Raw genomic sequence first — 26,787 nt, 5'->3', positions numbered from 1 at the left:
GTCCAGACAGCAAATTAGGACTGAAGGCTTCTAAAATGCTGATTCTTTGACACTGGAACTCTTGATTTACCAGTAGGTGCTGCTGTGCTGTGGAAAGAAAAGAGTTGAGTAGTTTGAAGTTCTTCTGTAAAGTTTTTTTGGTTAAAGGCTTGAAAACTGTTTTGAGCAGATGAGTGTTTGCTCACTAGAGATGGTTAGGGATAATATATAACAGGGATAAAGTTGTGTGTTTTATTTGCTCTTTCATTATTCAAGCTGAAGCACAGCATGTCCAACTCCTCAAGTGTTTGTGATGTTGGTGATGTTCAGGTAAGTTGTGCTCCAGCTACAACTGTACCCTTCTCCTATTGTGATACTCAAAACAGCCAGTTTGACACATCATTATTGGAAAAAATTATATTTTGGAAGAACTCACTACAGAAGGTGACAGAATTCCAAAAATCAAATTACATGAAAATATACATCGCCATTTTCTTTGTACATTAGGTGAGGAAAACTCTGAAGTAGAAGGCAAAGCAGATGAAGGGCCACAGAAAAGAGTAAAGGAGGGAAACTATTTTTGATACCAAACCCAGAAGTTAGTCATTTGAAAGCCTACAGATGTGCATGCTTGAACTCAACCTTGAGAAAAAACAAGCCTCCCCCCCACACACCCCATCCCACAAACAGGCAATGAAAAAGGCAAACCAAAAATTTCACCCATAAAAAGCAGCTCATTCCTATCTTGGACTAACTTAGTCAACCAAACTTCCAAGTGAAAGCACTCAAGTTCTTGGAAGTTAAAAATCCACCAGGCTGCTCAAGGGTGCTCCATGGCCAGTTTTATTGCTATACCAAATTCAAGAAAGATGAGTAACTGGGTTTAAAAAAGGGGTGGGAAGAAAAAAAAGCACCTTTGAGACTACAAAGGTCATCATAAAAGAAGCCACAAGTAATTGATAGCAAATCCTTTCAGGGTTTAATTAGGAAAATTGTAAGTTCTGATGGAGGAAATAAAAGGGACCACATTTCCAAAAACCAAAAAAAAAAAAAAAAAAAAAAAAAGGAGATACTAAACTTTAATAAGCAAGAAATTTTAATTAAGCCTCGGTGGGTCAAAGGAAAATTAAAGTGGGAGGAAAAAAAAAACAAAACCAAAAAAACCAACTTAGTATCCTAATTGGTTTTGACATGCTTCACAAGTTGTTGTTGTTTTTTTTTAACTCAGGAAACAATGAACAGGGAGAGAAAAAACCTGCTAAAATCTTTAGAATTTACACAATTCTATCCCTAACTACAGACAGCATTATTTGGTACAATGTGTATTTGTGGATGTACATGAACAGTATATATATTATCCGGATCATGTTGTGCTATGTACACATCTTTACAATTCTTCCTGAAGGTTAAAGCAGTTCATTAGATTTCAAAATGCGTAATCATCTTGTGTTGGCACTTGTTAGGCTCTTGTCAGCATTGATAACTGGCATGTTTTATTGCAGCCCAGTTCCAGCCAGTGTTTGCCAACTTGTAACAACAGAAGTCCAGCAATAGGTGGGTAGAGTGCAGGAAAAAAAACAGTGCCATGTTTCTCAATTGGAGACCTGCAAAGAAATCACAGGTATTAAAATAAAACCCCTCCTCACCCTCAATTATTTTCAAGAATTAATTAGTTTTTCAAGCTCAAGAAGATGAACTATTACTTGTTCAAGAGCTTCACATACCTCTGAAGAGAAGATGGATAAATCCAAGCTCATCACCTGAGAAAGCCTGGAGTTAGCTGAGCACACTGAGTGTCCAAGCTCAATTCTCAGACTCTGTGGCTCCTGTACCTCGTGTTGCTCGTCGAGCGCGCAGCGTGCAAAGCTTTGATTATTCACACCCAGGGCTAAACGTGGCAGATTGATCACTGGAAATCTGTGCATTGCTGACTGTGAGAGGCAGGCACAGCAGTGCCCAGCAAGCACTGACACCACAGCCCCAGTCACACTGGGCTGGTTTGAAACCAGCTGTGGCCCCTTCTCATCCAACTCCCTGCCCACCGCTCACTTGGGAGGAGTCACCAGACTCAGAAAAGCTTTTGCCTTCCAGAAAAGCAACACAGCCAATTACTCAAAATATTTGTCAAGAGCATTGTTTCACTATAGCTAAGTTCAACATGGCAACAGAGCTGAGGTTAGTTAAGGATACTCTGGAGTGTTACTCACAGTTACTCCCTTTCTCCAAGACAGGAAAAAAAAAGTCAGCAGCATTAACAATTCTTGCACTCCAGTTATAGGCAGTACAAGACTTTCTGTTCCTTTGCTTAGTCTTTTGGTCAATATTAAGCATTTTTCATGTCTAATCCATACTGGACAAAGTTCCTTTCAATCAAAGCATTTCTGCAAAGGGACTGCAGAACTAATTTGTCACAGATGGAGCCTTCCCCCAATCCCCCCCCATGTTTACAAAAGGGTAAGAAAGGAACTCTCTCCTGTACAACTGTGATTTAAAAAAACTGCCCAGCAGAAGAATGTAGTAAGCTGCTCTGGTTCAGTCTGAACTACACACAGTGCCACATTTCTGTCCCTGTGAATTATGTATGCTGTAGGTAACCAGTAAATGTGGATTTGGGGTTTGCCAGCCAAATGGCTCAGAGCAGTTTATTTGCCAAACCAACCATTAAGAAAAGGCAGCTTCAACATGAAGTTCTGTTTTGCTTTGAAAAGCAAGAGTGGGAAATTATTAGCTCATGGAGGAAGTTTTTCCTTGGCATACCCAAGATAAAGTGACCAAAGGCCAGGGGTTTAAGGGCCATGCTTTAATACAGCTTTCTATGAGAGGTTATTAAAAAAAAAGTCCCATTAAAACTGAGATGGGATTGTGTAAATTAGAGTAAGTATCTTGAGTGAGAAGCTCTTTAACAGGGTGGCAAAAAATGCAAATATCACATCAGCTACTCTTAGGTGAAAACTGGTCCAAGCTCTCAGATATGCCACAGTTCAGTTTCCAGGCAGAACACAGCTGTTTTTATGAAGCTATTCCCAAGCCTTCCTCACTAAAGATGTTTCTTGGGCTGCTGAAGAGAACACCACCTTTCTTGATATTATAAACTGGTAATATCTCAATTTGATGCATTCTGCTGTGCCAGGAGGCTTTCTGTTAAAGCTCCCATAGATACCTGAAACAAACCCTTCTCAGTGGCTCCTGGCAACCTCACTGAAGTCTCATTTAACTCCTATGTGCAACATGCCACCAACATCTGCAAGACAATCCACAACTCCTGAGATAACAAGACTTTCAAGATGCTTTTAAGATTCTAGTAAGTATTCTTCACAATAATGAGTATCAAGGAATTGTCACCCCCTTCTATCAGTAACCTCTAAGTGCCATTAATAAAGCAAGATGAATTCTGATAAAGAGAAGTTCAACTTCTGAACAGCATAAAACACAAGAATACAAGAGAAGTTCCCCAATTTTGGCAGAACAGGCTGTCAAGTGCACTTAACTTCTTTTGGTCTTTAGTACTGCATACAGGCAAAGAGCTCCACTGAGATCATGCAGCTGAGAAGAAAGGTTTGGGAGTTTCTTTTTGCTTTTGAGGGGGAGAAAAATACTTCAGCAACACTTAAGCAGGAAATCCTCAACTCAGGTAACTGACTCATCTTGAGAAGGATACTTACCCTGAAAAAAGTGAAGCTACTAGCTGCTGAATAAGTGTCACTCAAAAGCAGTTTCTTGGCTTTTTCTTACACAGCGGGCAACTTTTCTTTTAAATTCTCCATTTCTGTCTTCTCTCCATTCTTTCTGTAATTGAATAGACAGCTTTCAGATGTCAGTCCTACAACAAGGAGTTGTACAAGCTCTAGGAAGACTCTTGTTGTTTATGTTTTCAGACACTAGCCATCTATCAACACCTAAATTTGCTTACAATCATTGAGCTCCTCACTGAAAACCTGTGATATTCAGGACTGTCTAAAGTTTGCTCTGGGTTTCTGTGCCAGCTGCTTACAAGACAGTGAGGATGTAATTTTCCCCTTGGATTTCAGGCACACTCAAAGACTAACCTGGTGGCTTACCAGTATTTCACAGTGTCTGTGCTAAAATCTATTTGCTTCAGCCTGCAAAGTAGCAGCAAACTCCATCTGTAGACCACAAGCTGTTGTTATTTAGTGTCTTTAACTGCAGTGGTGAAAAAGGTACACAGGTACTGTGAGCCAGCAGTTACTCTGAGATTTTTTAAAAGACAGTTTCAGTTCCCTTCAATGTAGCCAGGACAGGACACTCCAGGACAGAAATACAGAAGTGACAGTATCTAGAAGAGGCACAGCAGTGTCCTTAGAAAGCAAACAGCTCCCAGTTAGATATGGCTGTAAGATCCTGGCTCTGTGAGCAAGACCTTGGGAGAACACTCAGCTCACCTACAGGGCTGCTCTCTGTGACAGGGATCTGATTTCAGAGCTGCAGAGATGAAGAGCCAAGATAAAGATGAGCAGGAAGATGGGTAAGAGGGAAGCCTGAGCCCAGAGATGCACCCATCAAGGTACACAAAAACCTACAGGAGAAATGCAGCCAGGTTTGCTTTGTGCCAGGCTCACAAGGAGCTCAGATGAAAGCACAGGAGCACCAGGTGTGGTTAAGATTGATGTGCTGGGCACTTCCAGCCTTCCAGTCAGAAGTGGTGGGGAAAACATAAAGAACCCCTTCTTTCATCAAGTTCTACAGTTCTCAGTTTCTGCTACAAGCAATATATTCTTACTGCAGGGTGAGGGAAGGGGTTAAAACCCCCACATTGTTCCACCTGATGCAATCCAGCACACAACAGCTTTCCACCCCCACCTGGAGAGGAGGTTGTGGTACATGAGAGTGATAAATGGCACAACCTAACATTCATCACCTCCAAGTTCACTTAAACAATCAGTTGGAGAGCCCAGCATGCCTTAACTCTCCTATGAAAGCACAAATAAGGCTGCTAATTAGTTTGTTCTTTTTCAGCAATTCATGCAGCAAACATTTGGTTCCTTGGACTGGGACATAGGACAGCTTACACAAGATGGCTTAAAGCCAAGAAAAGCATTGAATTTGTGCCCTCTGAGCTTCAGAGCCTTCGTTTTTGTTTCTACTTTTTCTATTTGTAGTTCTGTGAATTGTTCAGATTTGAATAGCAAGCAAAGTTTCCAATTTGACAGCTGATTCTCCAAAAATGTAATTTTAGGTCATGAACTGTTTTATTTGCTTTTCAAAACATCTATTCAGGTTCCTGATCCTCATTTTTCTCCCACTCCAAGAGACAGTACTCTAACATGCACAGTTCATTTTTCCTGAAGGCAGGTATATCCCCTGCTCCTGTAATCCTGTGAATTGCCTGTGACACCTTATTCACTAAACTCACTTAAAAGCAGAAACAACTGACAGCAGACAAAGTATCTTATAGTAACTGCCAAAGTTTATTGCTGTACTAAACACAGGAGCTGCTGATTCTTCATTAGCCTATGTTTTTGCTAATATGAAGAGATCTACAATCCAGCAGAACTAACTGCTCCAGCAGCACTTCAAAAGTTCCTTGAAACATGTAATGCCACAGTCAAAAATGATTTCTAGCATCCAAAGTGATGCCTCACTACTATCTTCAGTCAAATTTGGATTTTTTTGTTCTTTTATGCTGGGCTAGAAAAAGCTGGTTTCATTTTTGACCTTTACCCTAAGGCAAATTCATTTTGTGTCTAACTTTCCTAAGGGAAAAGCCAAAAAAATAAAAAACCCACTCCTGATGTAGTTGTCAGAGTGGGGCACAAAACAAAGTCTGATGAAAGGAAGGTGACAAGCACAGCTAAAACCATGTGCAGAATTTCTCCAGGGTTAGGGCAGCTACATTCAACATCCATGAGTTTGTGAACTGAGGAATTCTATCTGCACTTTTAGCATTTCATTATTGCTCTCAGCAGGAAATGTCCATATTTCCTGGGTGTCTGTTTCCACCAGCAACATGACACAAAAAGGGGAGGTCCAACACTTAAAAAGGATAAATGAGGAAATTGTTCACTGCAACTTTTTGTTTGTTTTCTGTTTTCTTCCCATTCAATTTGTTCCACATGAGTCTGTTCCCATAATGATTTTTCAGAGAGCAAAACCACCTTTGAAAATACTCACAACACAGCAGATCAAAGGCTTGGGAAACTACTGAACTCCCACCCACTTTGGGAAGGCACAGCTTGGCTGACAGAACAGGTTAACATTCCTTTACAAAACTGCATCTCACAATTCCCATCTCCTTCCTCACTCCCACAGTTAAAAGAGCTGGAATTTCTCTTTTATGAGAAGACAACACTCACTGCTGAACTGCAATTCAGGAGCATGTCAGTGATGTCAGATGAGCAGGGCCTGAAGTCTGTCCCCCTGTGCCCTTCCAGAACTGACTTTTTCTCTCCCCATTACAAACATTTCTCAGCCTCATTCTTATATTTCTGCTCTAGAGACAGCTCTCCTAGAGAGCTGATAGCTGTGTTTATACACACTCACAGCACAGGCCATGGTCCAGAACACTGCATCAAACGCTTCCATCTCACACCTGCAGATTCACCCTGGTTTTGGCTGTAAATCAGACCATTTTCCCTCACTCCTGAGCCAGTCAGTCTAGTCTGGGACAACCCACCCTGTTCAGCTGAAGGTGAGATGCCCACTAAAGCCTTTGTGTACCTTCTCAGAGCACAGACCTACACAGTCAAACCCACTGCTCTAATCCATGGGACAGGAGGTGACATAAACACAGACAAGTAAAATAAACTTCCCAAGGCTAATCAGTAGTTTTGTCTGACAACATCACTGCTTTTCCCAACACAATGGCAGCCTTAGCCTGTGATAGAAAATGTCCTTCCCAAAGTTCCTGTTTGCTAAACCAGAACTGCATTGCAAGGTTTCTGCACTGAAGACAACAGGCAGAGCAAGGAAAGCCTTACCGCTGCATCAACATTAGCAGGAGAATCACCATTGGGATCTGCCAGCATAGAAATAACACTAATCATGATGGTTTCCACTGTGTGAATGGGAAGCCAGCGTTCCTCAGGTTTCTCATAGCCATATTTGTCTTCCCCAGGCTCATGAAGAATTGAAATGCAGACATCGCCGTTCTTGTCAACTACAAAATAGAACAAGGCATATTTCAGTCATGAACAACGTGCTGGCATCTCTTCAGGACAGTCAGGAACTGCTCATCTTCATTCCAGCTACTCTGAAACACTGTTAGTGAGAACACTTTATAAAGAAGGAAAGTCATTAACTATTGCAGAGCTTAAACTGTAATAAACAGGGCTTGGTGCAAGTCTGAATGTGCCTGGACTGACAGAGGGCACATGGGGAGGAAGGACTCAGTCTAACACCACACTGCAGCTCTCAGGAATATTTATTTAGCCAGGCTTCCATACAGCCTTTTCTGTTAAGTTCAGCAAGCTCGAGAGTGACTTTTTTCCACAGCAACAGCATCAGCTGGATATTACTGGAACATATTGAAATATGATTTAAACTGCTGGAATTAGAAAGTGCCTGACAAGTACTCTGGTATTTCCAGAGCTGAATCTGACACAGCATTAAAATATTCTCTGTCCTTTTGATGGGAGCACTGTCTCCTCCCACCTTTCAACATCTACAGTTCTGAAGTTGAAGAACATTTTTCTTTCCCAGTAAAACCATCTTCTGTTTTATTTCACCTTCCCATCCAATCTCCATCAGTCCATAGGTAAATGAGACATTAGGAGAAGTCTCCTTTAGAGAGACTAAAAGATTTCTTTTCATGCTTCACTAGATGAGGACAACCTTGGGCTTTCTGTACTGAGCTGCCAAGTCAGTAACAGCAAGATGAAATAATTGAAGGTATAACAAAAGGCAGCTATAGAAGTCAAGTTTTTCCTCAGACTAGAATTTTGCACTTCGGAAAAAAATTAAGAAAAAAATCTCTGAACAATTACCAAGAATGCAAGAACCTACTCAGAACAGCTTCTGAAAATACTTTAAGAGTATTTTATGTTCTCAGAGTAGCATTATTAAAAACTCTGCCATTGTTATTACTTCTCTGTTAAGTAAGGATAGCAAAGTAAAAGCAGAGTTTCATATTTCTAACATGAACAGAAATTTATTTGTCTTCACTTTCTGCATTTTAGTTCTGAACTGCAAAAAGAAATTGAAACTTTGACATTTCTTACCATTCGGATGCCAGATTTCTGTGATGAATTTCATTTTTGGCGGCCTCAGTGGGTAGTCTTTTGGAAAAGTAAGATGAGCCTTGAAAACACCACCTTCACTGGGGAATCAAAAATATCTTAGTAGAGTTTCTTGTAAGCTGCAGATCGGAACTTACTGATGTTCTAAGTTTACACCTCACACAACTGAACATCATGTTGGTAATTAACAGTATCAACACTTCCATATGCAATGTAAGGAGTCTCTACATTCACAAGATCCTTTCACAAGATACTGCCAGTTCCCCAGCATGATCTTTTTTTAGAATAGGAAGATGTTCCAGAGGGGAAAAACCATGGGGGTGGGAAGGGAGGGGGGAAAAAAAAAAAAATCAAAAAACTGCCAAGGAATTTACCATCTGGAATCACAACTTATATTTTTTTCCTCACAGTACATTTATTAACAGGAAAAAAAAAGGTATTGCCAATAACTGCCTCTCTCAAGTCCAGCCCAGCAGACTCCCATTTTCCTCTGCTAGAGGCCTCAGTCCTAATTTTGTGGTCTCAGTCTGCAGCAGTGAGCCCCAGGAAAAAATGCAGAAAGCTCTGGCTGTGTGTAGAGCATTAAATGTAAAAAGACTTCCAGTGCCACCTTTTCAACAGCAAACTAAAGTGACTCAGGCATGACAGTGAGGTGTTCTGCATTAGTTACCCACTCAACTGGAAAACAATAATAAACAAGAGACATCCTGGTTTTATGTGCAGTTACAGGCCAGGAATAGTCCTTTTGAAAAGGTGAAGGTCTGTATGACATGGAAAGGTTTACAGATGGAATACTCTGCTAATGTCAATAATATCTGTCCTGTACTGTCATTTCTTCTAAGTGAAGGTTGTAACAAAATTTGGAATTGCAAAGGCAGAACAGAAAATGGAATATAAGCCCCCAAAGATGGCATGAGATGCACCCTGTGAGAAGCTGCTACTCAGCAGCCACAAACAAGTGGTGAACAGAAAACTGTTCAGTGGGATTTTTTTTTCCTGTACTTGTAAAGGAGTAAAAGTCTCTAAAGTGCACTGGCTCTGAGAAAAATCACATGTTTTACCACCATTAACCTAAGGGGTGCAGCTCCAGCAAGTGTCTCAAAAAAAAAAAACAAAACAAAAAAACAAACCAAAAAAACCAACCCCAAAAAGCATTGCCTTTAAGTAACCTGGCTCTTTGAAGCAGCTGAGGGGATCTGAACCCACAGCATTTCTTTTTCACAAGTTTCAGAAATGGCAGGCAGTTTCCAAAGAATCCTTCATCCCAGGAGAGGTAACAATTCCAGAAACTTGGTTTTAACATCCATAATGTCAAGACAAAGGAGAGCTGGATTGCATTTCTTGATAGCCCCAAACCAGTCAAACCCTTTCTTTCAAACTGGAAAAGTTCTTTCCCTGTTTAAAGAAGCAGATCCTAAAGTACTAGGCTGTAGGGATTCCTGGTTGCCCCAGATCAACTGCATATAAAAACATGTTTTAAAGTGGATATACATTAGATATCAGTTAATGAAATACAGCTGTCAATTAAGGGACATCAATGCCATTTTTAGCACTATTCCTCATAAAAGGGTTTCTGTCTGTAGAGTAATGCACTAAGTCTAAAGTCTTTTCAAGTAAACTCAGAATAAATGAAGTGGGACCAGGAATGAGAGTGATGTTTGAAAATTGTTTAGAGTTAAACTATTATATATGACCATCCTCATAGAACAGCCCAGGGAAGAAGGGTTCAGTGTAATACAACCCTGAAAAACAGCAACCAGGGACTGGAACAGAAGAGTTTCTTACCTAAAAGCCTCAAAAAAATGTCAGGACCCTATAAAAGTGGAGTTACAAAAACCACTATTGCAACTTTTAACACCTAAGATGACAATCAATTGGAAGCAGCATTTATTTATTGACAATATTTATAGAATTGCCATGAGAATATAACATGTTCAGAAAAGGTCAACAGAAGTTGGAGAAACAATCTCATTGAACCACAGTGCAGGGAATTGAGGAAAGGCCAAGCAATTTGATAACTGGGTTTAAACACTTATTCAAAGTCTGCTGACAGACACACAGAACTTCATGCTGCAACCAAAAGTGACCTCAAGCAAACGTCACCAGGATTTTGTATCAGCAGTTCAGCACTGCAACAGCTCGATGAAGAGAACAGAGGTCACCTGCAGGAGTGCTCTAAACTGACCTCTCCTGGGCAGAGAGCCTTGCCCCAGAAACTGGAGTAGATGATCACCCCAAAGTACTCCAGGTCACACTTGGAAGTTCTCCCATCTCAATCTGACAGGATTTGAGGCCAAATCTGTGGACTGCTGAGGTTTCCTCCAACTACACCCCCCGAATTGAGTATTTTCCTACCACCACGCACATGAAGTTGTGATGGTTTAACAGGCACTATCAGCTGAACCAGGCTCCCAGCAGCAGCAGCAAACAGTGCATTTATCTGCCTTAGCTCCATGTCAAAGAAAGCAGAAGCTGCCTCTAAGTGCACCGATTGTCTTTCTTTCCCATACCAGTACAAAGAGATCAGTGTTGCATTTTCCCGGGGGAGCAAAGCAGTTTGGAACTTGTACAAGCAAACCCAGCTATTTACAGGTACTCTGCCAGCAACAGGAGAGCATCACCTGATTTAGCACAAGGTTTTGGTGAGCTTCTGTTCACTAGGAGCAAACTAGAACTAGTAAATCCGAGTTCATTCAAGTTTCTGTATAAGTATCAGTACTTACTATAGTGTATCTGGAGGACCAATAATAAGGACTTCCCATCGATAAAGGTCATTGTCATCTATTAAGCCCGCTGAAAAGCCTTCCACTGGATTTTTGTTGAGCTCTGTGTAGAAAAAAGAATTGAAGAGAACTTTAGGTGTCTATAATACACATTTGCTGCTTTTGCTCCTGTGCCCATACACGACCAAACACCTCCATGACATTTGGTGCTTTCTCATGGCCTGAGTGAGAGCCCTCAGCTCCCCCACCACAAACACTTCTGCCAGAGCTGGGACCATGTCTGACCCTAAAATTCTCTGTGCAACATGAGCAGAAGGGCCAGAACAACACACAACTATGGGAGATGGTCTCCTAAACTGGATACCAACACGTGCTTAAGTCAGGAAACAGCAGAAAAGCTTTCTAATAATACAAGAGCTTTACAAGAACCCCAAGGAGCCAGCATAACTAAAGTCCATCTTTAACTCTAGAAAATGTTAACAACAGACCAAAGTCACATTATGTTTTTAAATAAAAGCAACATTCTACTTTGATTAAGTGATTTTTCTTTCAGACTCTGAAAGCATTTGAGGCCTGTGCCAGTGAGTTCTGGAGATAATGATTTACTATATTCTGAACTAGTACAACACAACATAGAAGATAAGCTGCTATGCTGTTCCAGTATGGAGCTGTGTGTTCTTATTTCTTCCTTTTGCTTCACAGTGTTTTCCATCAGTGATAAACTACAGAGCATTCTAAGTGCATGGGCTACTTCACACAGACACTGCTGACAGAGGCTTCTCTGGAAACAGCTACACACAAATCAGTCCCAGCTAGGTCCAGACTTCACTGAAGTTCTGTTATCAGCCTGCTCCAGGGAAAAAAACTGTAAGATCTGGAATTAAACCCTCCAATGAGTTTTGTCTATAATCCAGTGATGAGGGTAGCAAGGTGAGAACATCTATTAACTGACAGCTTCAAGTCCAAAATTACATCAAATGCCATATTTATGCCGAATTTAAATTCTTCATCCAGCTTTTCCAACAGTACATACAAAGTCCTGACAGATCCTGGGTACTCAGGATACAGGAAGGGGGAAGTTACTCCTTCTACTGGTCAGTAATTTGCAGATTAAATAAAGAATGGTAGTTATTGTGGGAAAAAAATACAAAAAAAGCCAACCAACCATACTTATTTTAACCTGTCAGACTCTATGCAGTCCTCACAATTCTGCTCCACAGCACAGCTTGTCTACATATTCCCATTTTGCAAACCTAAAAAAGACAAGTTCAGAGGGCCTTATAATGCCCTTAGGCACAAGCAGAGCAACTTCAAGTGAGAACCTTGGACCCTTCTGGAGAAAAAGCTGCCATTAAATCCAAACTGATTTGCCCATAGGCTTGCAATCACTGGTGGCCAGTTAAGCTCTGAACTATTTAAAGTGTGGCTGAAAAAGGCAAGAATAATCAATTCAAGCCCTACACAGAGGAGTCTAAATCCACAGTGGGAAAACAAAATGCTCAGCTCACATGAAGGAACCAAGGTCCTGAAGAGGGAGACAGCAGGAACATCAACTTTAGTCATAGTTATCCACAAAGATTTCTCAATTGTAAAACCCCAAGGGATACATTGAAAGGGCTTTCCCTGGGTGTAATCAGGAGGTAAGGTCAGCCATCCAGCCCCCAAGGTGCAGGACACAAAGATTTGGGTAAAAAGAAAGAAAAGGAACATCACAGGCTCTCTAAGCAAGATGCCAACCTCAACCCCAAAAGCTACAGCATGGCCATGCCTGCTCTAAGCAAATCAGTGTGAAGGGCAGATAGCCTAGGTGAGCATCTCACCTTAAAAGAGTTTTACCAGTCTCTTACTACCTCCTTAATACAAACATTTCTTCAGCATGGTCTATTGAAAGTTCTACCACCTCAGTAGTTGAATATAACCTGCTTTTTCAGGTAGGATTTCATTTAAAAATTGCCTATTGCTTGTGATAAAAAGTCATCTCTGCTCAGGACATTTACACCATCCTTTCAGATATTATTAATACTGTAATACAGAATACCCACTGTAGTAACTACAGAAGACAAAATTCAATTAATAGGTTTTACTGTCTCACCTAAGACTTTCAAACTTGAATTTAAGCCTGTGAAACACAAGCCCCATCATTTCTGCATCTCCACAGAGAAAAAAGGATTTGTGCAGAGTTTTGTGTGAACTGCTGTAACTCAAACTGCTCACATTCAGCTTCTTTATTGTTTGCAAGTTATCATTGCTCACTGATAAGACTTTAAAGACTGCCAGAACTTAAGACTAAAAAAATTCAGAATGTTTCTCTCTATTTAAATATGCCACATTATTTCCAAAGCAAATATACACATTTTCTTCTCTACTTCTTAACATGTACTGTTTCAATTTCTTCCTACATCAGTCTCAGCCTCAAACAACTTTATCCCTAAGTAGTTCAAAACATTTTTTGTGTATTTATTCCCAAAGAGAGACAGCTCTTACACTCTGACTCTCACCCAGGAACATGCAGCACTGTATTGCAAGAGAGCTTGGGAGAAGGGGTAAGATTGCTGGGTGCCAACTCCTTTAATGTAGAACATCTGTAAACTGTATGAAAGGGACAATAATTAACAAAAATCTTCAGTTCAAGCAGTTAAAGAAGATTGCTCAGTGGAAGTTGCCTATAAAGCAAATGAGCACATCACTTCTTTTACAGGAGGTGCCATCAGTCTCAGCTTGTGAAAAGGTTCTTTTCCCTCCATGACAGCAGCATTGAAGCACAGCTCAAGCAGCTGCTGATTGCAGAAACACTCTTAGGAAAAACAATGAATATAAGCTCATGCACCTTCCCCACGAGAGGTATGCAGAGTTACCATCAGCAATTTAAAAATGAGCTTTTCCATCCAGATTATTTATGTTAAACTAAACAACATGGCTGGCAGGCAGACAAAAAAGGAAGTCTCAGGAAAGTTCTGCACTGAGACATGAGAAGCATCATCCTTGGCTGCTTCACCACGCCAGTAGCTGCTACTCATTAAAACCTGCAAACACCAAGGGCCCAAGGTTTGTTTGGCTTTGTTTTTTTTCCCTGGATATAGTGAGTTATGCGTAGCAGAAAAGTTAAGCAGCAGTTCCACCTGTCTCCTGCCTCTGTCTGCACTGGCTGAGGCTCACCCAGCAGGGAAACCCGTGCAGCAGAGCCCCAGGGAGCAGCCATGCAGGCAGGGCACAGGACCCTCACCCCCAGCTCAGTGACAGGGCTGCCAGGGCAGGGGACACCGCTCCCTGGGGCTGCCAGGCCCAGCAGGGACAGCACCAACTGCCTGCAGCCTGAACAGGAGCTGCCCACACAAACGTGGGCAAAGGGTTCAGCTCCCTTCTGCAGGCAGGACAATCCTTTACCCACCCTGCTCTCAGTGCAGGGCCTCTACAAAGCCCCAAAGAGCTGCCCTGGAGGTCCTGGAAAAGCAGAAAAGAATTGGATCCTTACACATTATTTTTCTTTAAGATTTCTTCTTCAGCTAAAGATATGCTGTACTTTTTAAACATGAATGAGTACATTAACATATTTCCATTATGTCCATACCTAACTAAATGCCATTTACTTGCAACTACTATATATTACAGTCTGTTGTTCAGCATTTCTGACAATATTTTTTGCATTTCTGATTATTTAATAGGCATTTTTCTACTCAGCAAAAGAAAACAAAAATCCAAACCGTTGACTCAGTGTAGAGGCAGTTTCAGGTAGAGCCCTTTGCAGACCAAGCAGCAGCTGACAGCCCAAGCAGCACACACCTGGACAGCTGCCAAGCAGCAACATACTTGGAACAGAATCCAGTGTCTGCTTATAAATTAGACATTCAGTTCCTTTAATCCCAGTCCTGAACCTGGGATTAAATCCAATACCTGATTTGGGAGGTGAGGAAGACTAAAGGCCCATAATCCAAGAGAGTTGTTTAAACCCAGAGCAGATTTTGAAGCCCCATGGTTCCCTTCCCACATGATCTGCCACACAACTCACTGTCTGTCCCTTCAGCTCCTCCTAAAGCAGAACTAAGTTACCATTGCCTTACACTTGAGCCAACACAGTGCCATGGGCTGCACTTCCAGTTTCAGTGTTTAGTTTACATCAAGCTACTGATGTTCCCACACTCACTGAAACTGCCTTTATATAAGCCAAGAGACTTCACCAATCCCAGAGCAAAACAGCAGCAGCAGAAATGACTAAGCACGAGGAGGCCCACAGCTCCCTAGGACAGCTATGTAAGGCATCCAAACTTCTCAGCCTGACACCCAGCCAGCCACTGAGGATCAACTCTTTCTGTATTTGAGCTACATTGCAGTACAGAGCTTTCAAAAATATGAGTTCCTATAGTTTTTTTAATAAGTTACACAGTGTGTGAGTTTTGTGCAGCCAGTGAACAGAGCACAACACAAAACCAGGCTGGGGAGCCCAAGTCCTGGCTGAGGTTTCTGGACAAACCATCCCTCTGGCTTGCACAGCTCTCAGAGCAAGCTGCCCATTCCAGCACTTTATACCTGCTGCACCTCAGACTTGTGTTGTCTCAGCACCAGTCCAGGGGCTTTTAACAACTGTTCACACTGAAAATCCTCATTCTGGACTCTTCTCTGTACCCCACACTGTGACTTCCACACAATCCTATTACTTCACTGAGGGCAGTTACAATTCCCTAAACTTCCCTCCACACAGGACCCAGCTGTACATCTCAGACTCTAGAGAACCAGAGATTGTGATAAAGTAACACGATCTCTCTGTGGAGATGTATTCCCCAAGCTCTCCATTTCACCTTTCATCATGTTCTGTCTTGCTCCACAAGCTCATCCAAGAAGTTCAGACAAAACCTAGCACCACATAAGCACACACTCCTGATAGCCCCTGTGGGAGTGACAGACAACACTCAGAACAGATTAAGCCTCTGAAGGACACAAATTATTCTGAAGGGAGACTAAAGTAGTAAAGACAAACCTGTCTTTAGCAGATTCTACCAATCATTTCAGTAAAGCTTTAGGTTTGACTTTAGCCTGGCAACTAATTTCCAGTGCTCCACACATCACTCCTTAATAAGGGCAGCACTTCAGACATTCAAATCACATTTTCTGAGCTCAGAAAATGTTGCACAATACCAGGCAAGCTGCATCTCAGTGCAGTGCACACACCTCTGTGCACTGCTTCACTTGCCATCTCCTCAGCTATACCTGTGAAGTCTTCCTTAGATTTACACAGGGAAGCAGATTTCAAAAGGACAGAGGACAAGGCTGGAGGTTTCTTGTTTGATCTTTGGTTTTATTCCCAGTCAAATTGCTAGCCATGGCCATAGTTCAGCTTTGCAAACAAGTGGAGAGCAGCACTAGCCCAAAGTCCCTAAAACTGCCACTAGTATGAGGATCAAGGTACCAGAGAAACTGTAAATAGAGATTGGAATTATTTTATGAGTAACACATCATATTATTCTAGAATTAAGCTAAAAATTAAGTGCCTTGATTCTGTATATTCTGTACCTGCACAGTCATAGGAGTCATGGCATACCTGGAGACAGACAATTGTTAGTTCAGATCAGTTATTTAGTGGAAAACTGAGTCTCAACACATCAACCAGGAACTTGCAGGTCTTTGGTATTGCCTTGGCTCTGAAGGAGCTCCCCACAATCCCTTAAGCCCATGGGGGTGGACATCAGCAGACACTGTCAATGCTCCTGTAGATTCCTCTCTCCCAGGTCTCCAAAGCAGCTCTTAGACAGTCAGCTGGAACACAGACACCCAGCTCCTGATCTGACCTGGCAGCCCAGTCTGTTCCTGGGCACCATTGCACCTGAGAGTCCCACAGACAGGCAGCAACAGTCACAAGCTGTTCTGGGGCATTTCCTTTCTGCAGCACCCATCACACACGGACCCTTCTGTGTGCACACACTCAAACCAGTCCCTTTCCAACATCCCATGCTACATTAGGAAGGTCTGCCTCCCCCTCCCTCAATGCCATTATTTGCCATCAAGCAAACATCTAAACTTAAGTTACTGTGGACCACATTGTGCCTACTAAGCCCACAAATCTCTTCTTTCAAAACAAATGTGGTGTTCAAATTACTTTCCTGTCCAAATCACTGGAAATAGAAAACACACTCATCTGATGAAAACCTTTGAATGCCAGTGTTGTTTGAAGTTTTGAAAGTTATGCTTCCAGAATTAAGGTTCTCAGCAGGAAGTTCAGAATATATGCTCAAATTACCATCAGCCATGTAATTTTGGTAGAAATCAAGGTAAAATATTTCCTGAATAGCTTTCTTTGCTAGAAGCATGCTGGGTATAACATCAGACCAGAATCCAGCACAGTTACACTACCCAGGTTAAAATGGAGGTTGAATAAGGTCTGTTAAAAGCCCACAACAAAACCATTCCCACTAAGTTCTGAATTTTGAGGGGCAGAGTTATGAGGAAGGGAAAAACAAGGACAGCAAAAAGAACTGGAAGAGCCCTGATTGGGAAACCCACATGTAAAAGGAAGCAATTATGTCAGCAGGGAATATTCAGTGCAGTGCTTTGCCCAGAGCCACACTCACCTGTCACACTCAGTGTAACAGAAATGCCACCTCCACCTTTCACGCCTGTTTCCACTCTTAAGAGTCAGACAAGTATTCCTGGGTACCTGCATTTGAGATGGTCACCCTCAGCAGCATTCAAGAGATCTTATCAGGGTAAGTGGTTCCTGAGACACCATTGATTATCCCATCCTGAAGCAGGTGTCAAAACCAGGTCAGATGAATCACACTCTACACACATTTATTTCTCTCACCTACAAATAGACTACAAGTTTCAGATGCCTACTGTACACAACTGCTGGAATTTGGCAGGACAGGTGCCATTAATGCAGCTGAATTTGCCATGGACAGGACAAGTTGATTAACTCCTTAAGAGCTAATTATCATTAGACTAAAGCTAAGGGAAAAAAAAATCCATCCAAGTATCTCCTGAGCAGTCACACACACATTAATCATGAAACAACACTGAGCCAAGGGTTCTAGGATGTGTATGGTTCATAGACAAAACCAGAACAACATCAGAAATCCACTGAAAAGGCTCCATGCCATGCCCATGCCACAGGGAGGTATTAACATCTGAGGGAGATGTTAACATCTAAGCTGTTGTGCAAGTCAAGAACAATTTTCCAGCTTGTTTTCTCTCCTGCTTATAATATGAATAACAGGCTTGCATATCCTAACTTGAGCCACATTGTTATTTAGAATTGTTTTAAGACATTCCTTTAAATGACTCCTGACAGCACCATCTTCTAGATCAACAGCAAATGCCAGCCAGCTAAAAAAACAGCCAGCTTGACCTATGAGGTGTATGATGACAGCACAGAAATGTTTCCCTTAACAATCCACACACACAGAGCCTGTATGTGAAAACCTTTACAGAGGGTTTCTATCAGAAAGTTTTTATTATTATTCTAAACCTGTCCAAAAGCTGCTAACATTTCTGTCCAGGAGAGCAGATATTTTTATGGAAGCCCATTTCAATTAGATTGCTATACTTAGTGTTCTTACAAGGTCTGGATATCTGATCTCTGCTCCAGCTGATATGCCTTGGACTTGAGAGCAGGAAAGAAAAGCAAGTATGAACATTTACACTTGCAGGGTGGCCTAAAGCTCAAGAGAGAGACTGTAAGTGAAAGATCTCAAGAGCAGGCACTGGAAGGCAGCACACACCACTGAAAACTGAATAAGAGGTGCAGCTGGGTGAGAGCAAAGGCCTGCACTGCCCTGACTCTGTTCCCACACACTGGAACAAAGAGCAGACAGGAGTTTCAGGAGTCACAGCCCCCTGCTCACACAAACCACCTGCTCTCCTTTCTCCAGGCACCCAAGGCTGCACACTCATTTTAGTATTTGGTTAGCTCTTGCTTTCAGAAGAGCAGCCACCCTTCAGAGCAGTTCCACTTCGTTGGAACCCCATCTCTATGCTAGGAACAAACTGTTGTATTTTACATCAAAACAGAAGTTAATTAAACACACTACAGGAAGAAAATTCAGCAGAATGCCACTTGAGGCAAGCAGGTTTCACCTACAAAGGTCACTTATTTTCAAACTGTTTAACACAGGGCATTGGGGGTACTAAAAACCAACTTGTACTAACCACAGAAGGGATCAAGTAATCCTACATTAGTTGAATATGCACGTATTGTTCCAAGTCTGCCTTGCACTGAACAGAAATTTCAACAATATACAGCAAAGTCAAGGCAGAATCAGCTATGATTACATGTGGCTTCATCTGAAGACCATTCAGTCTGCTTGATTGATCTCTATCAGTTTCTCTTAACCAAATACATATATATAGCAAACCAATAAATCCTTAGCTTGCAGTTCTGCAGCAAATCCCTACAATACAGAAGTTGGAATCAGTATTAATCACACAAGTAAAGACATTTTAGTTGGTTTTTGTATGATTTAACATCTCCAAATGAAGCTCTTACCAACAAAGCAGAAGTTCTGATGGAAGTATTTTCTGAAATGGTATTAATTTTGCTCCTTACTTCAGAGGATCTCCAGCAATGTCCTCCCATTCACTATTCTCAAACCAAACACAAATCACTGTACTGCCAGATGCAGATATGCCCTTACTTTGGTGTAACTTACAATGCCTTGTTTGGGGGCAGCAGAGAAGGAAATAACTCAGAGCTAATGGTAAACTTGGTTCTTTCCCTGAAAGATTAGTAAGCTGACCTAGGCAGAGCCAAGGCAGTGACTCCTTGGTGAGGCAGGTTATTGCTTCATCCTGTTTAAGCAAGTGGTTGAGTCATCAAGCCCTTCCATTCTGTTCAGCTAAACCTCACTTTCCAAAACTGCCAGCACCCCTGAAATTTTGCTGGTGGTGCTGTTATAAATATTCTTTCCTTTGAAGATGCAAAGTTCAGATTAATTCTACAAGAGAAGCATTTGGAAAACTAACACGTAGCAGGCAAAGTTCGCCATTAGTCACATTTATCTTGTTATTCACAGTGCAACAGAAATTCAGGCTGCTTGTGCTGCTGGAGTGATTGGAGTCTGAGCAAGAACTGTGTTTTAGCAATGATATTGTCTATAAAGGCAGCTTGGATAATTCTGTCAGCACAATCACAGAAACAGGATTATCTCATCTGCTGTAACAGGGCCCTACACTGCCAGGGGTTAAGGTGAGTGCTACACTCATCTGTACCTAAGTAACCCAAAAAGCATCAGACAAAAAAAATTGATGGTTATCTAAAAACATGAAAGTCTTCTAAAAACAATATGCAGTGCTGTTTATAATTTTATAATTCCAGGACCAATTAAAATGCTAAGTTTTACATGTGCAGGATCTCAGAGTCCTAATTATTTGGGATAATACAGAGTATTAGTGTCCATATGAACAGACCTTCACAAAGGAGATAACAGGAAATCTAATATCAAATGAATACTTCACATCAGTGCCACTCAAATTAATATCTTACAAACTTACTGTAAACCAGTGCTTAACTGTAAACAAAGGTCTTATACACCATCCACCCCAGAAACATTCATCTCAGCCTTGATGTATGAAGTGATCTTCACTCTGCAATTCCCTCTCCATTCACTACTCAAATAGATTTTTTAATAAGTCCTAACTGCCAAGAATTCAACTAGCTCAACATTACTCAGTAAGATTCTTCCTCAGAAGAAAGTAAAAGTTGTTCAACTGTCACATTAAGTATTTAAAAGTTTTCCAACTTGCCAATTTTTAATTAGACATTTTTACTTTGAAACAAAAGCTGTATACACTTTAACCTGAAATAATGCCATGTTTCTCATGTTTAAGACAAGCATTAGAGTGGCTTTTCTGTATCCTAAGTTGGAGATTATTTACAACCCAGCTCCACTTCAGCCAACAAAGGCAGGGTTATTCCCATTTCCAGTGCTCATGAACATGTTTATGTTCCAGAGAACTCGCACTTCTAGTTCCACTGTGTGCTGCTGATTTCACTGCGTCCTCCCTGGGATTCTGCTGGTTGAACTAGACAAGTCTGCCTACTCTAAAGTCTGTGTCAGCAAGAATTTGGCAGAAAGATGAAATAAAAGTATTCACAGACATACCTCAGTCTGTAAAACCTTCAGGCTTGACAGTGCTGGAGACTGGGAGAGAAGCTTTACACCCTGTTGTCTGCATCTCTTTTTAAAGAATGTGAAGTTTTGGGGCTGTGAAAAGAAGTTTATCCTCCACCAGCTCCCCTGAGGGGTGAACTCTGCTAACCCAGTGCTAAACCAATCTACTTTTTTTGTAAGTTCAGGGGCACTTTTTTTCTTTAGCTTTTCCTGCACTCTGCCTGGAAGAAATGGACAGGTCATGGTTTCTATTTTATTATCAAGCCACAGAGCCCCCCTTCTCCAAAAAAAAACCAACAACCCACCCCCCCAAAACAAAACAAAAACCCCAAAATCAAAAAGAAACCTACCCCCCACAAAAAAAGAAGAAAAAAACACCCACCAGAAAAACCAAACACCACCAAACATAAGAACAAATATGTTTGAATTTTAAGATATTTCCAGAAGCTGCTACTGCTTACAATTAAATTGATTTGAGAGAGAACCACATTTAATTTAATTGGCAGATATCCACAGATATCTGATCCTCCAGCTCTAGTTAGACCACCCTTTTAAAATGGCTTTTATATTAAGAGATCTCAAATCCTCACTTCCTTAAGACTTTAAAAAAACCAAAAAACCCAAACCCATAAAAACTACTCAAAGTTCTTACTGCTTTGAATTGTTCTTGTGCCTAAATGGGGCAAGCACGTGTCAATATAAAAACAGCTACTACACTTAGTCCCTGGGGATCCAGCTCAGTGTTTCATTAGCAAAGGCACTGTGAAGCCACATAGAACTTGGGAGATTAAAAAATAACCCACATGTAACTTGAAGTTATATTCTGTGACTGTCATTGAATGTCCCTTCTCTCTGAGCATTATCAGTATCCAGAACATGCCACTGAAGCACACAAGCATGTTGTACATGGTGCTGTGGTACCAGCTCCCTGCTCAAGTTACAAGCCAGCTTGCTTTCAAAAAAAAAAAAAAAATAAAATCCAAGTCTGTCTTCATACACTCATTGGAGCATTGGAAAGCAACTTCAGGTTGTGTTGTCAAGTTTTGTGTTTGGTAAGGCCACTGTTTTACATCTCACTGACAGCCAGCAGCCTCATCAGTTGACCTGTACTTTGCCAAAGTGCTCAGGAATTAAAACAGCTCATTAAAGTGCTCCATGCCACACACCTTCTCTCCCCATAATTAAGAAGCAAAGCACATGGGGGACCAAACAGGTATCTACTCTGAGAACTACAGTTTAATATTCCTCCCTCTCCTGCCATTGTCTTTTCCTCTAGGCACTGAAAAGAGACAGGCCCTCACCATTAAAGAATTTTTATAGCCCTCCACCATTGTATAGGTTTCAGATTCTCACCTCAACCTCCCTTCACTTCTGGATGTCTTGCTTCAGCTTCAGATCTGTCATTATCAAAGCATGACTGAATGATCCAGAGCAATTTAAAGTAGCTTAGAGCACATAACTCACATCAACTGTCTATTTACTGTTCTCCAACCCAACCACCAGGTACTACTCCATGAGTCACCACACCTGATAGAGGCAAAAGCTGCAGGGAGCAGGGACACTGAGTATCAGTCCCACCAGAGTGGAGGCTTTTGGTTTGAGGAAGAAGAAACAATGTGGGTATTAACAAAGGGACACGTTGGAGCAGGTGAGACTTGGAAGACAGTCAGCAGCAGGGAAGGAAAATCATGAAGCTCAGACTCTGCACTATGACTGCAAGTGGCCTGACACCAGAAAAACCAGTGCCAGTCCAGTGCCAGCCCAGTTCAGATGTCACACAAGAAATAGTTTCTTCCATACATGGTGACTTTCTCAGGTCAGTTATTCCATGTAGGACTTCTGAAGAGTTCAAGACTCTTCTTCAACGCTCACCATACTTCATGCACACTCCAAGTCACTTTTAGTACGGTTTCAATTTCTTTTAGCACATGTAAAGGGATACCAAAGGTATTGATATTACTTAAAACAAAACCCCCAGAATAGCTGCATGATGCAAGAAAATGGCTGCAGTCAGTACAGCTGAATCAGGAATAGGGGCAACTAGAAAAGCTCACCAGTTTTACCAGTACACATAAAGCCTTCAGATAAGAGTGGGCAGAAAGTTAAACAGAAGTTAACTCCAAGATCTAGTAGTGTACAAATGTACTTACATATCCAACCAGACTGTGCTTACACAAGGCCTTAAAACCTCTCAAAAAAAAATTAAAAAAAATAAATACACCACAGAAGTTGAATACTTACTATCAAGAGCCTTCAACCAAATGTCCAACTTTCTTTTGTGGAGCACAATTACTAGATTAAAAGAGAAATTCCAGACAGCTGAACAACTATTCTAGGTTATCAAATGTTTTTATTTAAATCAAGTTAGAAAGCAACTATTCTACACTGTTTCCCTTTAGAGATCATATATAGGAGAGAGTGCTTCACATCACATCCAGCCTGGAGCTCCGGCAGTAAGCCCATATCGAGGCATTATTAGCTTATCTGAACGTGCAGACACCTCACTGAGTGTCACCAATAACTTCAGCAGTTACCAGGGCATTAACAAGTCCATGCTCATGTTCAGGACTAAGGCCACCGTATGCGATTTTTAACCACAGTACAAGATTTGTTGGTTTTTTTTAAGACCTTTACCTTAAAGGGGTAAAACGTTCTGTGCTAGTAGTTAACGATATTGAAGTTTCTCAAACTGATCACCATCCAAACCCAGAAAACAGTGCTGGAGATGCACAAACACATCATCCAGCTCGCTATACCCGGTTATGCAACCTCATCTCCTTACTGCTAACAATGCTGCTTTCCACCCTAGGGCTTCCAATGACATTAACTGAAGTTCTGGGCCAAAATCCTGCTCCGGGAATTCCTGTGCCACCCAGTGACCCCGTGCCTTTGTACGGCTACTCGGCCAACTCCAGCCAGCTTGGCAATTGCCCGAGTTTAGGTACACCTGGCACACATTTCCTTAACTGGGTACGAAGCAATTTTTGACGTAAGAGACAAAAAAGGGGACCCGATTCTCCCAAGGCACCGCGCAGACCCGCGCGCTTCCTCGAGTGGACGGCCGTATCCCGGCCCGGCAGGCAGAGGATGCGGCGAACATGTGCAAGTGGGGGAGGGAGGAAGGCAGCGCTGCCGGCTCGTTTCCCTTTAAGTGTGGCAGCGCACACATGGAGCCGCATTGTGCGGCCCCGCGCATGCGGGGCCCCTCGGCGGGGCCGGGCCGGGCCAGCTCGGCCGCCCGCCCGGGGACAAAGGGAGGGGGCGCGGCGACACCGAGCCCGTGTGACACCCCGATGACACCCCGCTCCCCTCGGCCGCCGGCCGGCCCGCAGCGCCCGGGCCGTGTCCGTCCCCCAGCCCGGTGCCCAACTCCTCCTCCCCCGCGCCCGTCCCGCCCTCTCGCCCCCGGCGGACCCCCCCGCCCCTCCCCGCGGGTCCCCCCGCAGCGCTCCCACCCGCTCCCCCGCCCGCAGCCGCTGCTGCCCGGTCGTGTCCCCCCCGCCGGTGCCTGCGGAGCCCCCGCCGCTTCTCCTGACAACAAAGGGGCCGGCGGGCCTCCCCCTCCCGGGCACGGGAGGTGAGGGAGAGCCGGCGACGGGAGGCGGGACGAGGGCACCGCGGGTCCCCTCGGGAAGGGCTGCGAGTGCGGGGAGCCAGCCTGGGCCCGGAGTGCCTCGTTCCGGGGGTGGGGGAACGATCCTTCTTCCTCCGCTTCTTTCCGGCGCCTCAGAAACACCCCCAAACATCAGCCCGCACACAACCCCCGCGCTGCGGGACGAGCTCCGGCTCGGTTCTCCCCCCGCCTCAGGGAGACGGGACCGCAAGGGGAGGGGATGAGGAGTCCTCCAGCCTTGGTACCGGGGGGCTGGGGGGTGCCGACAAGCGCGGCCGGTGCCACCCCGCGCTCCCCCGGCGGGACGGGGACAGCCGAGGGGACGCTCCTCCACCGTGCCGGCCCCGCTCCCCTCCCCCGGCTCCCCTGGCAGCAATCGCCGGTCGGGCTCCCCCTCCCCCGCTCGGCCTAGTTCCCTCGGCTCCCGGCTGGGCACAGCACGGCGAGGGGGGGCCGTAATCTCCCCTTCCCCCTCACACGCACTCCCGCCCGCCCCCCTCCCCGAGCCGGCGCCCCTTCCTTCCACCGCTACGGGCCGCGGCCCCTCCGAGGCCGCCCGGCCGCTGCTCCCCCGCGGCGGATCACCCGCCGCCCTCCCTTCCTTCCTCCGCCGCCGGCCCAGATACCTGCTAGTTGTCTCCGCAGTAGCAAGGCGGACTGGAGCTCCGTCATTCTCCCCCGCTCTGCCCGGGGAGGGAGTCCCAGCGGCGGCGGGGACGGCGCGGCTCCTGGCGCTGGGAAAGGTGGCGGCGAGCGTCCCTCAGCCCGTCTGCTCCGCGCCCGCCGGGGGTCTGGCTCGGCGCCGGCCGCCACAGCACGCAGGGTCCCGGGCAGGGCAGCGCGGCCGTGGCTCCGAGCCGCCCTCCGCCTCCTGCTCCGAGCCCTCAGCGCCGCCACCTCCTGCTCCCCCCGCCAGGAATTTCACCGCACTCGGGCCCGCGCAGGCGCACTCGGGCCGGCCGCTGGGCTTCCGCGCCGCCATCTTGAGAGCGGCTGAGGGGCGGGAGCCGCGCTCGGCCGCCATGTTGGGAAGGTCCCTGCCTGCCCTTCCTGAGTCAAGCCTGAGTTAGCGGGGAGGAAGGGAGAGCGCTCCGTGAGGGGAATTTCCTCACGAAGGACATTTAGGGACACAAACTAAAGCATAGCAAGTTCCGTCTCAACTTCAGGAAGAACTTTTTTATGTGAGCGTGGTAGAGCACTGGGACAGACTTGTGTAGGGAGGGCGTGCAGTCTGCTTCTCTGGAGAAATGCCAAACTCACCTAAACCTTCCTGTATCACCTGCTCCAGGTGACCCTGCCTTGGCAGGGGTTACACTGGGTGATCTCCAGAGAGCCCTTCCAACCCTAACCATTCTGGGATCTGCCGAGGCCCTCATGAAGGCCATTATTAGGAAGGAATGCTTCTTTTTGAGGGTGGTGGTGCCCTGCCCTAAGTTCCCCAGAGAAGCTGTGGCTCCCCCTGGATCCTTGAAGTGTCCAAGGCCAAGCTGGACAGGGTTTGGAGCAAACTGGGATAGTGAAAGGTGTGGAACCAGATTGTGCTGAGGTGCAGCAGCCCCTGAGACACATCTGCCCCCATCAGCAGTGCACAGAACTGTCACATACAAGGAATAAGTAACAACAGTGTCTGTGCTCAGAGTCCTGCTGGCCTCAGGCTGCTGCCGCCTTCCTACCAATTACAGACAGGAGGTTTTGAGGAACAGCTACAAAGAGCAGCTAAACACAACAAGTTAAAAGGGTTACCAGCTGCCACGTAAAAGTTGCTCACTCAGGATTGCTGCAAAATGTACATTTTTGTCTCTGTGTGTGATGGGGATGCTTTGGAGCACTGTGTCACTGCACTGAGGGTGCGCCCAGGGAAGAAAAAGAGACATAAAAGGCCTAAATGAGCCCTTACACTTAGGAGGCAAAGGGGCTTTCCTGCATTAGTGTATCCCTGAAGGGCAACTTAGGCTTGGGTTTGGATGTCCAGCAAAAACCTTTAGAAAAAAGGCTTTGGAAGGATGACTACAAGTCTGAGGACAGGCACTGCAGAGGGAAAGAACTAAAAATTAAGATAGTTTATCCCAAGGAACTAAGTAAATTGCCAGGAAAAGCCTGACAAAAACACAAATTGTCTGTAGGCTCACGTGTTGGCTGTGGAAAAGACATTGTGATAAATAGATGTGTGCAATTCTAAAATA

General features: G+C 44.0%; 1 protein-coding gene across 3 annotated transcripts; it reads right to left on the bottom strand.

Annotated features, from left to right (window-relative positions):
• Positions 1-381: 381 nt before the first annotated feature.
• On the bottom strand, positions 382-25,539 carry UBE2G1 (ubiquitin conjugating enzyme E2 G1). 3 transcript variants are annotated; one of them, XM_064729281.1, is made up of 6 exons: positions 25,231-25,539; positions 10,895-10,997; positions 8,154-8,251; positions 6,915-7,093; positions 3,642-3,765; positions 382-1,583 (listed from the first exon to the last, which is right to left on the bottom strand). In XM_064729281.1, exons 1-5 carry the CDS (start codon positions 25,274-25,276, stop codon positions 3,679-3,681), a joined length of 513 nt encoding a protein of 170 aa, XP_064585351.1. In that variant the 5' UTR covers positions 25,277-25,539; the 3' UTR covers positions 382-1,583; positions 3,642-3,678. The 3 variants fall into 3 exon arrangements, with proteins under 3 accessions (XP_064585351.1, XP_064585353.1, XP_064585352.1); XM_064729282.1 differs by lacking the exon at positions 382-1,583 and adding an exon at positions 1,595-3,220; XM_064729283.1 differs by lacking the exon at positions 25,231-25,539 and having other exon boundaries at positions 8,154-8,246.
• Positions 25,540-26,787: the final 1,248 nt, after the last annotated feature.

This window comes from Zonotrichia leucophrys, chromosome 19 (assembly GCF_028769735.1).
Source record: "Zonotrichia leucophrys gambelii isolate GWCS_2022_RI chromosome 19, RI_Zleu_2.0, whole genome shotgun sequence".
NCBI lineage: Eukaryota > Metazoa > Chordata > Aves > Passeriformes > Passerellidae > Zonotrichia > Zonotrichia leucophrys.
This window is presented reverse-complemented; position numbering and strand designations above follow the sequence as displayed.